This window comes from Garra rufa, chromosome 3 (assembly GCF_049309525.1).
Source record: "Garra rufa chromosome 3, GarRuf1.0, whole genome shotgun sequence".
NCBI classification, from domain to species: domain Eukaryota; kingdom Metazoa; phylum Chordata; class Actinopteri; order Cypriniformes; family Cyprinidae; genus Garra; species Garra rufa.
In genome coordinates, this window is record NC_133363.1 from 64,908,413 (window position 1) to 64,922,929 (window position 14,517).

The 14,517-nt window shown below is 35.6% G+C and overlaps 1 protein-coding gene across 2 annotated transcripts in view; it reads left to right on the plus strand.

Moving 5' to 3' along the window:
* The first annotated feature begins 2 nt into the window (after positions 1 to 2).
* Positions 3 to 14,517, plus strand: part of LOC141332311 (solute carrier family 12 member 6-like) — a 37,324-nt gene continuing 22,809 nt past the window's right edge. Inside the window, exons 1-6 of one of the 2 annotated variants that reach the window (XM_073837446.1) lie at positions 3 to 108; positions 3,849 to 4,210; positions 8,662 to 8,756; positions 9,396 to 9,524; positions 9,663 to 9,809; positions 13,791 to 13,845. In XM_073837446.1, coding sequence (XP_073693547.1) covers positions 4,003 to 4,210; positions 8,662 to 8,756; positions 9,396 to 9,524; positions 9,663 to 9,809; positions 13,791 to 13,845 — 634 coding nt within the window. In that variant the 5' untranslated portion in view covers positions 3 to 108; positions 3,849 to 4,002. Of the gene's footprint in view, positions 109 to 3,583; positions 4,211 to 8,661; positions 8,757 to 9,395; positions 9,525 to 9,662; positions 9,810 to 13,790; positions 13,846 to 14,517 lie in introns of both variants that reach the window. The other variant, XM_073837445.1, reaches the window with a different exon arrangement.

The following is a 14,517-nucleotide window of genomic DNA, read 5'->3' on the forward strand; positions in this document are numbered from 1 at the left end:
GTCAAACGTGCTGATTTTGATGGACCAAACCCCGAGCGGTAAACAGACCGGATTTCATCTGTCCAGCTCAAAGCCGGTCTTCAGCGGATTCGTGACAGCAGCCCGGAGGTAAACGAGCGTCTTCACTCTCAAACGAATCAGTCCTGTTCATCGGGAACGAGTACAAACGTGAGCGTTAATGCGGTGTTTGTGTTTATGCGTTCAGACATCAAGAGTCTCGCGCGCGCGTTCTGAGGTAACCGGGTTTATTGATTACCTGAGGAGTTTATCATGATAAACACCGGGCATCTGGTTCATTCGAGCCGCTGTCAGTTGCGTGTCTGTGATCTGATTATAATTGGCTTAATGGAGGCGCTCAGGTGCCGTTTGTGTCTCATAGAAAGTGTCGCAGGAACTAACGGCCAGTTTGTGTCACGAAAGCTAGCGAGGTCCCTACATAGACAGCACTGCGATCGGCACAGTAGCGAAACCCTGCGAGCTGCTTGGCTGAGCAGCATTTTTGGGCGTCGTACTTCTTCCTAAAAGCGTACTATGATGCTACTATGGTAAACAGATGGTAATACCACGACACCCCAAAATGCTGCCTGTGTAAACGACTCAAATACTGTCTAACAAAGCTGCTTGATAGATTTTGAGGGTTTAGCTAGTCGTTAGCTATTGTTCAGTGTGTGTATGTATATGTGTGTATCTATACATGTATAAGGGCTGTCTGCCTGTAATAATATGAAATATAATTATAAATGATTTCATTTTATGATGCAGGCCATGATATACAATGTTAGGTAAGGTGACCAGATTTTTTTTTGAATGAGAGCTAGGGACATTTCCTATTTAAGGGGTCAAAATAGCACTGAAATCTCACTTGTGATTGTCTACGAATTTAAAAAATGGGGACTAATATGTGACCCTGGACCACAAAACCAGTCATAAGGTTAAATTTTACAAAACTGAGATATATACATCATATGAAAGCTCAATAAATAAGCTTTCTATTGATGTATGGTTTGTTAGGATAGGACAATATTTGGCTGAGATACATCTATTTGAAAATCTGGAATCTGAGGGTGCAAAAAAATCAAAATACTGAGAAAATCACCTTTAAAGTTGTCCAAATTAAGTTCTTAACAATGCATATTACTAATTAAAAATTACATTTGGATATGTTTACAGTAGGAATTTTACAAAAAATCTTAATGTAACATGATCTTTACTTAATTTCCTAATGTTTTTTGGCATAAAAGAAAAATCAATAATTTTGACCCATGCAATGTATTTTTGGCTATTGCTACAGATATACCCCAGCGACTTAAGACTGGTTTTGTGCTCCAGGGTCACATATATGTATATATATATGTGTGTGTGTGTGTGTGTGTGTGTGTGTGTGTGTGTATAGTGGGTTCCATATATTAATATCATAATTGATAATTACAGTGATGTTTGAGAACCAAACTTGCTGTCATTTTTTTAATACAATAGTTAGTAATTATTGCAAATAGCAAACATATCAAAAACAGTAGTATTATAACAAAATTATGGCTTTGTTGTTTTGGAAACACCCTAAATGTATTCCAATTAATTAAATAATTTTCTGCAATATTCTGCATGATTTGTAATCCTGTATAAAATTGCTAAGTATTTATTTATATTTACACTAAAATCCCTTCCTAAATTAGGAATTTATGTGTACACAACTTTTTCTTTGCGAATACATTAAATACTAAGAACATCTAAAAAAAAAAAAAAAGTTTAGCATGTTAAGGAAATGCATTCATTTGAATATAAATCATAACTGCACCACCTGATATTTCTTTAAAGGGAGACACTGCAGGCAAAAATGCTGTTTTTCATGCACCTGTCAAATTTGAGATTTTGGGCTTTTTGGTTTTTCGTAAAGTGTTTTTTCACACTAGTTGAACGAAAACACCCAAAAGACACTTTAAAGGAACACTCCACTTTTTTTGGAAATAGGCTCATTCTCCAACTCCTCTCGAGTTAATAAGTTGAGTTTTACCGTTTTGAAATCCATTCAGCCGTTCTCCTGTTCTGGCGATATCACTTTTAGCATAGCTTAGCATAGATCATTGAATCCTATGAGACCAATAGCATCACGTTCAAAAATGTCCAACGAGTTTCCATATTTGTTGTATTTAAAACTTGACTCTTCTGTAGTTATATCGTGTGCTAAGACCGGTGGAAATGCAAAGCTGCGAGTTTCTAGGCCGATAAGATTAGGAACTACACTCCCATTCCGGCGTAATAGTCAAGGAAGTTTGCTGCAGTAATAAGGCTGAAGCAGGCGCAGTAATACCACACAGCACATGTGCAAATGCTAAACTAGCTGGGAACTCATTTCTGATAATACTCCGCCTGCTTCGGCCATATTACAGCAGCAAACTTCCTTGACTATTACGCCGGAATGGGAGTGTAGTTCCCAATCTTAGCCTAGAAACTCGCAGCTTTGCATTTCCACCGGTCTTAGTACACGATATAACTACAGAAGAGTCAAGTTTTAAAAAGGACAAATATGGAAACTCGTTGGTCATTTTTGAACGCGATGCTATTGGTCTAATAGGATTCAATGATCTATGCTAAGCTATGCTAAAAGTGATCTCGCCAGAACAGGAGAACGGCTGAATGGATTTCAAAACGGTAAAAATCAACTTATTAACTCGGGGGGGGGGGGGGGGGGGGGGAGTTGGAGAATGAGCCTATTTCCAAAAAAAGTGGAGTGTTCCTTTAAGTGTTTCTTTTATAGCACTTTATCTATTTGTGTCAATAGATTTGATTCACAGCATCCGTTTTCTCAAAAAGAGTTTTTCTCAAACACCGAGCCATAAATCTCCACTTCAGTAGCACTTACACACACCACACTTGACATTTTTATTCCTGTCTATATCCTGAAGGGATTTTACTCCCCCAAAAATGGTAAAAAATAAAAAGCATTTTCTGAATTATGGAGAGACAAAATGAGACCCAAAATCCCCTCTGTAAAAACATTTGACTCTAAAATGTAAAAAAAAATTAAACAAGAATTTTGAAACTGACTTCATCCAGTGTTTAGATTTTTGTACTAGAAATGTATGCAAATTAGCGTGTAAAGCTAGCGTGTTAAACCTAACATTTTAGAAAAATTGTAATACAAAAAATCTTTGAAATTATCAATGTAATCAATCAACTGGGTAAGTAAGGTGATATTAGTTATTGTTTTTACCCTATTCACCTGCAGTGTCTCACCTGAAGACTGTAGCCAGTTGAGATGGAAAAACACTAAAATCACTTAACTTAAACATTTTAATATGAATGCATGCATACACAGCATTCTTAATGTTTGAACAATTACAACAGATTTTTTTGACCTATATATAGACTATCTAAACCAGATTGGACCGCCCAATGACTAGCTAAAACTATTTGAAACCAGTTTAAACAAGTCTCCTTTGGTATTTTGCATTATGTATTGACTCTGTTTTGTTCTGTTTCTCTTTGTCCTTTCTCTCTCTCCCACACTCTCTCTCTCTCACACACACACACACACACACACACACACACACACACACACACACACACACGTTTTACTCGTCAGATCGCTGTGTTGGTCATGACAGCATTCTGTATTAAGCCTTCATTTATTTTGCATTACAGTAGAGGAGGGTTAATTTTTCATACGCTGTCAGAGGTTTTCATTACGTGCGAAAAAGTCGCTCTGCCAAAGTCTTTGCTGACGCGTCAGAAACCAGATTCGAAACCAGCACGAGTCAGCTCTTTTGAGAGATATATGCATTGAATGCATAGCTACCTCCACACTCCAATGTACTACTAAAGTTAGATTATTATTAATTACATTACAGAAGCGTCATTCACACACACAGAGACTCATGGCGACGCATCGGGCCGAGTGGTTCCCGCCGCGCACCGTGAGCTGAGTCGCACCGCTCCTCGCAGCAGGACCCCGGGGCCGTCATCCTGTCGGAGTCGCAGCAGCCGGCGGCGGCGCGGGAAGCCATGGCGTCGTCCGTGCGCTTCACCGTGACCCCGACCAAAGCCGAGGACCTGCCGGACACGTCGCCGGACATCAGCTCGCGCTCCAGCGGCAGAGTCCGCTTCGGCTCCAGGGAGAGCGTGAACCGCAGCGAGCCGTACAGCGAGGCGTCCGGAGGGGTCACGACCTCAGCGGGGGCCGACACGCCGGACCGCAGTCACCTCGAGCACGGTGAGAAATGCTATCTTTCTGCAGTGGTTTCGTCCTTCAGTGAGTGTGAGTGTGTGACATTAGATGATGAACGACTGTGATAAAGCAGGTCAGTGTTTACACCGTTACGAGCTGATGTTTCACTCGATATGTTCTGGTTATCACACTCAGTCGGGCCCTGTAACAAATCACACTCTAAACTAGGGATGCACCGAAATGAAAATTCTTGGCCAAAACCGAAAAAGAGGAAACCAAGGCCGAAACACCCAAAGAATTTTGCCTACTATTAGTACCATTGCGTTTATGGCTGTGACTGTGTACTAATTTGACTAAAATCAAGGCATTGCAATTGCATAAATTAATAATAAAGTTTTAAAGAATAAATCAGTTATATTAACTTAAACAATTATTATCAATCAATTATTATATTACTTAACATATACATATATTTTACTGCCTTTGTTTAAATTGTTTAATTGTTTAAATTTTTATAACACATTATCTTGTGGATCCATCAGTTCACATTTACAACTCTACGTGTTTCTCTTGACTTTGAAACGTGCAGCGCTCATATTTATTCAATGGATAGCCTTTTGAAGTTTCATCGCAATTCCTGTCTTTCAGTCCCCACATTTAAGACCACCTGAAATCATAATGAAGACTTTCTTAACCGCTGACAACACTGCAGTCATCAATGAAAATTAAGAGCTTTTTCAAGAACCGACTTTCAAAAACAAAACTTACCCAAAATACGTTTCTTTTTATTTTTTTTCCCATCATATTCGGGGCAAAAGAAAAATATTAGGGGATTAAATTAATATCAGCATATGAAGTATAACCGTCTCTCATTGTCTCTGAGAGAATGCACATCAGATGCTGAAAGCACTGTCAGTTTTTACTTTCACTTTCACATATTGAGCAGTTTTCACATTGCTTGTGTGATATCCATTGGCTCACCTCCACGGTTTAAAATATATTTATAAAAATTCAGTATATAGAAAAGACATATCTTTAAAATATTGTGATGTAAAGCCATTGTTTTTCACTCACTGAAAGCATTCATTTCTGCACGCACGACTGCAGACACACCCCCTCTTGAAATTTCTGCTTTACAAGTTTTTTAAATCGCTATCCGTGGGTCTTTCTCAGATATACTGATATACGTCCACACCGCAGACGTGTTGCTTCAGACAAGCATGTGCAGGCCACGGTTTCTGTTTGCGTCAACATACTGTTTCGGCCGTGTTGTTTGGTGATAAGTCTTTCGGCCGAAAACTTAAAATGCACTTTTAGGCCATTTTCGGACGAAAATTTTCGGTGGGCGAATATTCGGTGCATCCCTACTCTAAACCCACACAGTCTTCCTCTGAGTCCAGACTTTCATGATATCGCCTTTGACTGTCGGGTAGAAGTCACAGAGCTCACCTCAGTGTGGGCACAGCAAGGGCGCATAGCTAGCACCCTTCTCAAAGCCGAAATGACTTATGGGACACTCTGTGATCGACTGGACACTTTCCAGCTCAAATGCTCACCAAAACCCGCCCACTTCATCAAAAACCTGCCCAAAATTTTAACTGCCACAATAATGTGACAGAATTTTATTGCCATGTCAGTCAAGGTTGATAAGAGCCATTTTTATCTCTTAAAGGATAACTATTGCCAAAATGCAACCTGGGCTGTTTTTTTAATTGATATTTTTACGACACTAAGAAGACTCGACACACCATGAAACTTTGCTGGAAGTATGGCCTGGGTCTCTACACATGAACTCCAGCATTGAGAACATTGTTTGTGTACACAGAGTTTACTAAAAAGAAAGTTTTACACTGTTTGAGTTTCCGCTCGCGGTCGTCTTGCCAGTCAAGAAGTGTCCATCTCCGAATGCGAGGAGAGTAAAGATGGATAGCTAAAGCATATTTCCATATGAATGCACGACTAATTTGTTGTTTTGTTGCAAGTGAAAAACAATATTAACCTTCTAGTTGTAAAAAGAGCCTCATATAAGCCTAATATTTCGTCCTGTGGAGTCATTCGCATTCGGAGATGGACACTCAGACCCACATTTAATGCGCTCAAAGTTATGCCCCTAGTTCTCCCATTCACCGGCCATTGACCACAAATGAAATCACGGTCAATCTCAAAAACGGCTCGTTTGTCGTAATTATGCTTTTAGATATAAGTTTGTCTCGTTTACAGTAAAAAAAAAAACCCAGCCCAGGTTGCATTTTGGCAAAAGTTATCCTTTAAAAAAAAAAACTTCAAAACAAGATCAATGATTCAGTGTCTAATGTAATATTATTAAGATTTCCAAATTAATAATCCTGAAATAATTTTTTTCAACACATCAATATATAGATTTTTACTAATATTGGCAAATCATCTTTTTTATTGCTTTTCTTTAAACACATCATTATCATATCAGCAAAATCCAGCATCGATTAAGCAATTAATTTGTGTGTGTGTGTATATATATATAATTTATTTATTTATTATTATTATTTTTTGAGTAAAACATGTAAACCCACAGTAAAGTACACTAGATGTTCGTACTTCACAGTAAGCAAGGGTGTGACTCAAAAAGTGCAACATCATCAACTGAAACAGGAAGTTCCTTTCAGAAAAATGATGTAATTCTGACTGTCTTGTGAGTTTACAATCCCTAATGCACTGAAAACACACACAAAAGAGAAACACACACACACACACACACACACACACACACACACACACACACACACACTTCAATGACTAATGCAGTTACACAGCGACAGGTGTGCGTCTGTATATGTGTGCAAAACTCATGCAAATCCCTGCACGTTTATTATATGTGTGTCAGTGGGTTTATTTGGGGATATGTATATACATTATAAACCATTTCTGTTAGTCTCTGAATTTTCAGCATCATTACTCCAGTCTTCAGTGTCACATGATCCTTCAGAAATCATTCTAATATACTGATTTATTTTTAAAATTATCAATGTTGGAAACAGTTGCACTGCTTAATATTTTTTGGAACCTGTGATACATTTTAGAATTCTTTGATCAATAAAACGTTACAAACAACAGCATTTATTTAAAATAGACAGGTTTTCTAACGAAATACACTACTGTTCACAAGTTTAAGGTCAGTACATTTAATAAATGCTTTTATTCACCAAGGATGTGTTAAATTAATAAAAAGTGCTAGATTTACATGGTTAGAAAAGATTTCTATTTTGAACAAATGCTGTTCTTTTTAACTTGTTGTTCATTAAAGAATTAAAGAAAAAAGAATCACAGGTTTCAAGAAATGTTTTTGGCAGCACAACTGTTTCCAACATTGATATTTCTATTAATAAATCAGCATATTAGAATGATTTCTGAAGGATGTGACACTGACGATTGGAGTAAGAGCTGAGGAAAGTTAAACTTTGCATCACAGGAATAAATTATATTTTAAAGTATATTAAAATTAAAACCATTATTTTATATTAAATAACATTTTGCAGTATTACAGATTTTGTTTCTGTATTTTTGATCAAATAAATGCAGCCTTGATGAGCAGAAGAGAGAAAAAACATTACAAGTCTTGCTGATCCCAAAACTTTTGAGTGGCAGTGTATGTATTTTATAGGATTTATAGTTTTATTTTTATAGTATATACAATTTTGTAGGGCACTATTATTGTAAAATAAATAATAATTTAAGTTGTTATTAAATGAATTCAATAATTATACATTCTTTGATTATTAAAATGCACTTAAACCATTAAAATAGAATATAGAAAAATGTAAACAGAATAAATATAAAACAGATAAATGTAGCGTTGGTAAATGTGGAAAATGTTTTGAGAAAAACAAAAACATTTTTCATAGGGCCCTGCAAAAATGTCATTTTAATTGAATTTCATTCTTAAACTAATTGTATATGTTTCGTTCGTATGATTTCAATCAGTTAGTCATGTTTTTTGATTACTAAATTTAAATTTGAACCTTAAATCCAGAAGATCCAAAGAAATTGAAATGGAAAAAAATCAGAATTTGGAAAAAAGAAAGAAATAAAACAGCTTTTAAAGGGTCTTATGTTTGCACAGGGTGTGTCGTTATGTTTGAGTGTGACAGGAAGCAGCAGACGCTGTAAGTGTGTGTGTGTGTATTGGGGAAGTGAGAGTGTGTTTGCTGATGGATCATGTGATCCATGACTGATCTTCCTCATCCGTTATACTGACACAGAAAGGATATACCTCAGATGATTGGATGAAATGAATATGCATTTCAGTAAAGTCAGTAAAGAACAGCAGAAATGTTCCTTTATTGACTTGATTGAAATGCAGATTTATTTTCCCCAAAAATGTGTCGAGTGTCATTTCTGTGTCTGTAGAAGCAGCAGATGGAGCTGTGAAATGATTGTTCCCAAACAGGTTTCCTAAGTGTTCATACTAACTCATTAAACCTAACAAACATCAGTTATAACTGTGTGTGTTTTGTCTTTAGGTGACGGCGGTGTGAAGCTGTCCAACGTTTACATCAATAACTCTCACGCCATTGACGACGATGATTTCTACGACAGGAATCTGGCTCTGTTTGAGGTTTGCTCTGTCCATATTATTGGTCTCCTATCATTTCTATTAGCTCAGTCTCACTAAAACATCACAAGAAAAAATAAAATAACTTTTTCACATACAGTAAACAAGAATGAAAATCATGAAAAATGTTGCAATGATTTGTTTAAAAGGTGGATTTATTTATTTTCTTAATTGAATTACATTTAGTACAGCAAATACAACGTCTACACTGCTTTTCTTACTTCGATTTTTTGTCTTGTTTCCAGCCAAAACATCTAAAAATTCTTAAACGAAGAAGCCTGTACTAGGCTCCATTTTCATTTCGGTGATTTTATTACATTTTTTTAATTTAATTTTTACATTTTTTTTTTCCCCAAATAAAAACAAGTGAATTCAGTTCAGTGCAAAACAGGAACAACATCCGTATATATTTACATTTATTTTGAATAAATGTACGCAATTTAAAATAATATATATTTAAACATTTGAATTTGGAGGGAAAACCTGAATTATAAAGAACACTTTATAGTTCTAAAATTTTTTTTTAAATTTCATTTAAGAGTAAACCTGAACTTTCCTTGTTAGATTGTCAGATTTTTTCCTTTTTAGTGAATGTTCTTGATGCTCCTGTCATCTGAAGTGTGTTTGTTTCTTTCTCTGTAGGAGGAGATGGACACTCGTCCCAAAGTGTCGTCTCTGCTCAATCGCCTGGCGAACTACACAAACCTCACGCAGGGAGCCAAAGAGCACGAGGAGGCCGAGAGCATTGGCGAGAAACGCAAGAGCAGCAAGGTAAAACACACACAGAGTATTATTAAGAGGCTCAGATGCAGTGATTGATTTGTCACATTAAATCTCAGCTTTAGGTCCAGTCATGTGGGTTAAGTGCTGATGAGTGTTTTTCCCATGATTCCTTGTGTCTGGCTTCAGTCTCCGCAGATGGGCACCTTCATGGGCGTGTATCTGCCGTGCCTGCAGAACATCTTCGGTGTGATTCTGTTCCTCAGACTGACGTGGGTCGTCGGTACGGCCGGAGTCCTGCAGGCGCTGTGTATCGTCTTCACATGCTGCTGCTGCGTGAGTCTCACACACACACATATACAATACATATTATTTTTAATACATATTATTGTATAAACACAGCCGCTCAAAAGTATTGGATCAGTACGGCTTGTAAGGTCAAAAGAAATCTCTTGTGATCATTAAGGCTTGGCTACCGAAATTATTCAGCCAAAAATTGTTAAATAAGTGAAAATCGGTTAAATAAGCGAAAAGGCCGAATAAATGATAGCGAACAATGCCGTGACGTGATCAAATAGAGGCGTGCACTAATGCAGCAAACATGTGGAAGCATTTAAAACTGTCTGAGAAAGACTCAAAACTGTTTAGACAGTTTAGTGTCACATCGCATGTCTTCATGAGGAGAGAAAGGTTCCTGTATGATGACTGAAATCATCCATTAGTCAATCAACTCCAGAACGTTCTGTTGTCTAATACACCAGACACCAATTGTGTTTATTCTGACAGCAGCTCCTTAGCCAGGGTTCAAACATTCAGAAATGTTAGTATTGTCATTTACTCTTGTTCTGTAAAAGTAAGACACAAATAATGCTAACAGTCATTCCAACAGCTCTATTAATATATTTATTCTTACATTCTCCTTTGCTCATTTATTTGTGCATTAAAAACACATGCCTGATTCAAGAAGGGGCTCTTAAAAATGGCCAAAGAATATTATTTTACTAACTTATTCATTTGAAGTTAAATTGTGCTTTGTTGGTAGGCTCTAATGTCTACTACAGGGTTCGAAATTGCGACCATTTTGGTCGCATATGCGACCAAAAATGTATCTGTGCGACCTCAAATTATATTTGGAAGCATTTGTGCGAGTGAGAGAAATGAGTGTGGTGCGACTCGATTTCAAAACTGTCGCTAGCCTAACTACTGCACAGACTGCTGTGAGCTGATACAGTGACGGTTTCGCAGTTTTCTCCAACATTACACAACTATTTAAGTTTATCTTCTCATTATTACCTTAAATGCAGATTTGAGATATTAGCCGGCAGGGCTCGCAAAATCGCTAGCCCGACGTCCCGGGGCTAACGTTACTGTGTTTCCAGTCGGGCTACCAGAATGTTTCACCGGACTGTCAGACGGTCTATCGTAAAGTAGAGGACTTCTGCAGGTCCTTAAAACTCCTCAATTTATTTGTATCAAATGCAAGGCCATAAAAAGTTATAAACATGTAAAATGGTATACGAAAAGTCTTGATTAACGTATAAGTTTAAGAGACGGAAAGACGATCGCGATAGGTTTGGATAAATCTTCAAAAAGGCAATGATGTCAATGAATAAATATGCACGCTGTACGTTTCAAAGTCAAAACACGGCACGGATGTCTTTATATGAATGTATCTGAAGGGAACCGACTGTCCTCAGAAACATGTTGTTTGCATTGTCAATTCATGTCTGATAAAACGGCGTTAAGGCTGGTTTGTGTACAGCTGTTACTATGGAAACCGTATTATTTCAGCGCTCCTAAAGCGCCCCCTTGTGACAAACATTAATTTTTATTTCCAATACATTTTTTCAGCTGTTTATGGTCAAATTATTGGAATTATCGATCCATGTGTAAATGTGAAAGAATTTAATGTGCCTTTTAAAAATCTAAACAATTAAGTAATACTAATGTTATATATCTTATATAAATATAAGAAATTATATACTTGATTTATCCCTTTTAATGGTATAAAGGTTGAAATGCCATTGTATTAGATATTTTGTTTTTGTGTCTGTATCTGAATTATAAATCATGTCATTTTATTGCTTAATATTCTACATTGTCCAACCCCAGCTCTTTAAAAAAAAAGGGTCATAAATTGCCTTAAATTGATATTTTAAAATGCTGCAGCTACACTAAATGGTGAAATAAAATTCCTTCCTTGATATTTGTTTATATTTGTGTATTGAAAACATTTTTGATTGACATTTAGACTCCTATCTGATTTTCTATATTTAAGAAAAAAAATGTATTTTTTAATTTGGGCTAGTTAAATTAATTTTTGGGCTATCAAAATCTGTTAATCAGAATCGGCCATGAAGAATCAAGATCGGCGCATAACTAAAAAGAAATTGGGTGCTCCTAAATTTTTTGGGATGCTCCTAACTTTTTAAAGTTGGGAGCACCAGTGCTACCAAGTAAAAAAGTTAATTTCGAGCCCTGGTGCACTAATGCAGCAAACATGTGGAAGCATTTAAAACTGTCTGAGAAAGACTCAAAACTGTTTAGACAGTTTAGTGTCACATCGCATGTCTTCATGAGAAGAGAAAGGTTCCTGTATGATGACTGAAATCATCCATTAGTCAATCAACTCCAGAACGTTCTGTTGTCTAATACACCAGACACCAATTGTGTTTATTCTGACAGCAGCTCCTTAGCCAGGGTTCAAAGACCAAAGATGACAATCATTCACAAATCTGCTGCTGCCAGCAAACACTAGGACTGAGCTCTTCTTGTGGGTTTACCACTAAATAAAAGACAACATTCAGAAATGTTAGTATTGTCATTTACTCTTGTTCTGTAAAAGTAAGACAAAAATAATGCTAACAGTCATTACAACAGCTCTATTAATACATTTATTCTAACATTCTCCTTTGCTCATTTATTTGTACATTAAAAACACATGTTTGATTCAAGAAGGGGCTCTTAAAAATGGCCAAAGAATATTATTTTACTAACTTATTCATTTGAAGTTAAATTGTGCTTTGTTGGTAGGCTCTAATGTCTACTAGAATGTATAATGAATGCTAAATTGTTGTTTTATTATATTGACAAAACTGCAAAGGGCAAATGTTGGCTATTTAATTTATGCAATGGTGAAGAAATTGGCAAAATACATGGTGGAAACACACGAAAAAGCCCAGCCCAGCGTGTAATTTTGTTCGGCTTTGGCCAAGAATTTTAATTTCGGTGCATCCAGGAAAAACTATAATATTGCAAAATGTTATTACAATAAAAAATAATGTTTTTTATTTTATTTTAATCTTTCTAATATGCTGATTTATAATTAGAATTATCAATGTTGAAAACAGTTAATATTTTTTTGGAACCTGTGATTCTTTTTTTCAGGATTCTTTAATGAATGACAAGATTCATTTTTATTAATTTAACACATCCTTGGCGAATTAAAGTATTAATTTCCTTAAAAAAAAAAGGAAAAAGGAGGGGAGAGGGGGAAAAAAAAAGGAGAAAAAAAAAGAAGAAAAAGAGGGAAGAGGAGGGGAAAGAGAGAAAAGAGGAGAGAGAGGATGAAAAAAGGGGAGGGAGGAGAAAAAAAAATCTAATTATACTTTGAACTTTACATATATTCAAATGGAAAAAACTAGCAATGGATACATGCTGGATTTATATAATATATTATTACCATTACTACTACTGTTATTATTATTACTTATTTATAATAACTCTTTCTTACATGTATTGGAAGATGGGGGAGTATTGTTATTCAACACATTGCATGTATGTCCATTTGTTTGTCATTTGGTTTGTTTGTTTGTTTGTTGTTTATAAATTATATTGTCTTTTGTTATGTTTATTGTCAATAAAAAAAAATAAAAAAAAAAAACGTTTTGAACAGTAGTGTATAATTTTAGAAAACCTTTCTATTTTAAATAAATGCTGTTCTTTTTAACCTTTTATTGATCAAAGAATCCTGAAAAAGGAATCACAGGTTCCAGAAAAATATTAATCAATAAATCAGTATATTAGAATGATTTCTGATGGATCGTGTGACACTGGAGTTATGATGATGAAAATGTTGTTTTGCATCAAATCACATTTTTAAACATATTCACATAGAAACCAGTTATTTTAAATGTAAATAATATTTCACAATATTACAGTTTCTTGAGTATTTCTGAAGAAATCTTTAAAAACCATCAAAAATCACACTGATCTCAAACTTTTGAGCAGCAGTGTACGTATATAAAAATGTACATGAATGTATACACACATGTAACAACTGTTATTATATTGACCATTGATTCTCTGTCCATACAGACGCTGCTGACTGCGATATCTATGAGTGCCATCGCTACTAATGGAGTCGTGCCAGGTGAACTTTCTCTCGTGTACAGCTAGTAAACAGCATTAGAGAGCTCAGAAAGGGTGTCAGGAGACGATAGGCTGATGTGTGTCAACAATCTGATTTACTGAGTGTTAATGTGATCATTTAGAGTCTAGTTCACATAATGAAGTGGACTCGAACCCATTAATTACTTTTTTCCTAAAAAGCAAATATCAGTCATTAGTCAGATTGGCAACACAGCATTTGACCACTGATTTGCAAAAATCAATTCAGGTTTAAGACATGTTTCCAAATTGCATTAACTACTGATGAATGCATTTATTTTCAGTTCATTGGTCACTCTGTAGGTTATTAAGCCATGCTTTTTAATGACTTTCTGAAGGCTTTGGTCTTTCAAACACTTAAAAATGTACAAATTAATCATCTGATCCTCTTTAACCTCTTTTTATTTATTTGATGTACCCCGGAGATTTTAAAATAAATATTGTAATACTTAGGTTTCACATTTTTTTTACGTTCTCTGTTGTTTGTTATGGTCACATGACATGCAAGGAAACAAATAAAATATATTATTTTTTAATACGTTTTTTTTTAATTGATTTTAAAATGATTTATTTTATTTTAACATATTTTTAATGATTTAATTATATATATTTTTTTATTAAACTCATGAACCCCCTTCAGTTCTTTCACAAAAAC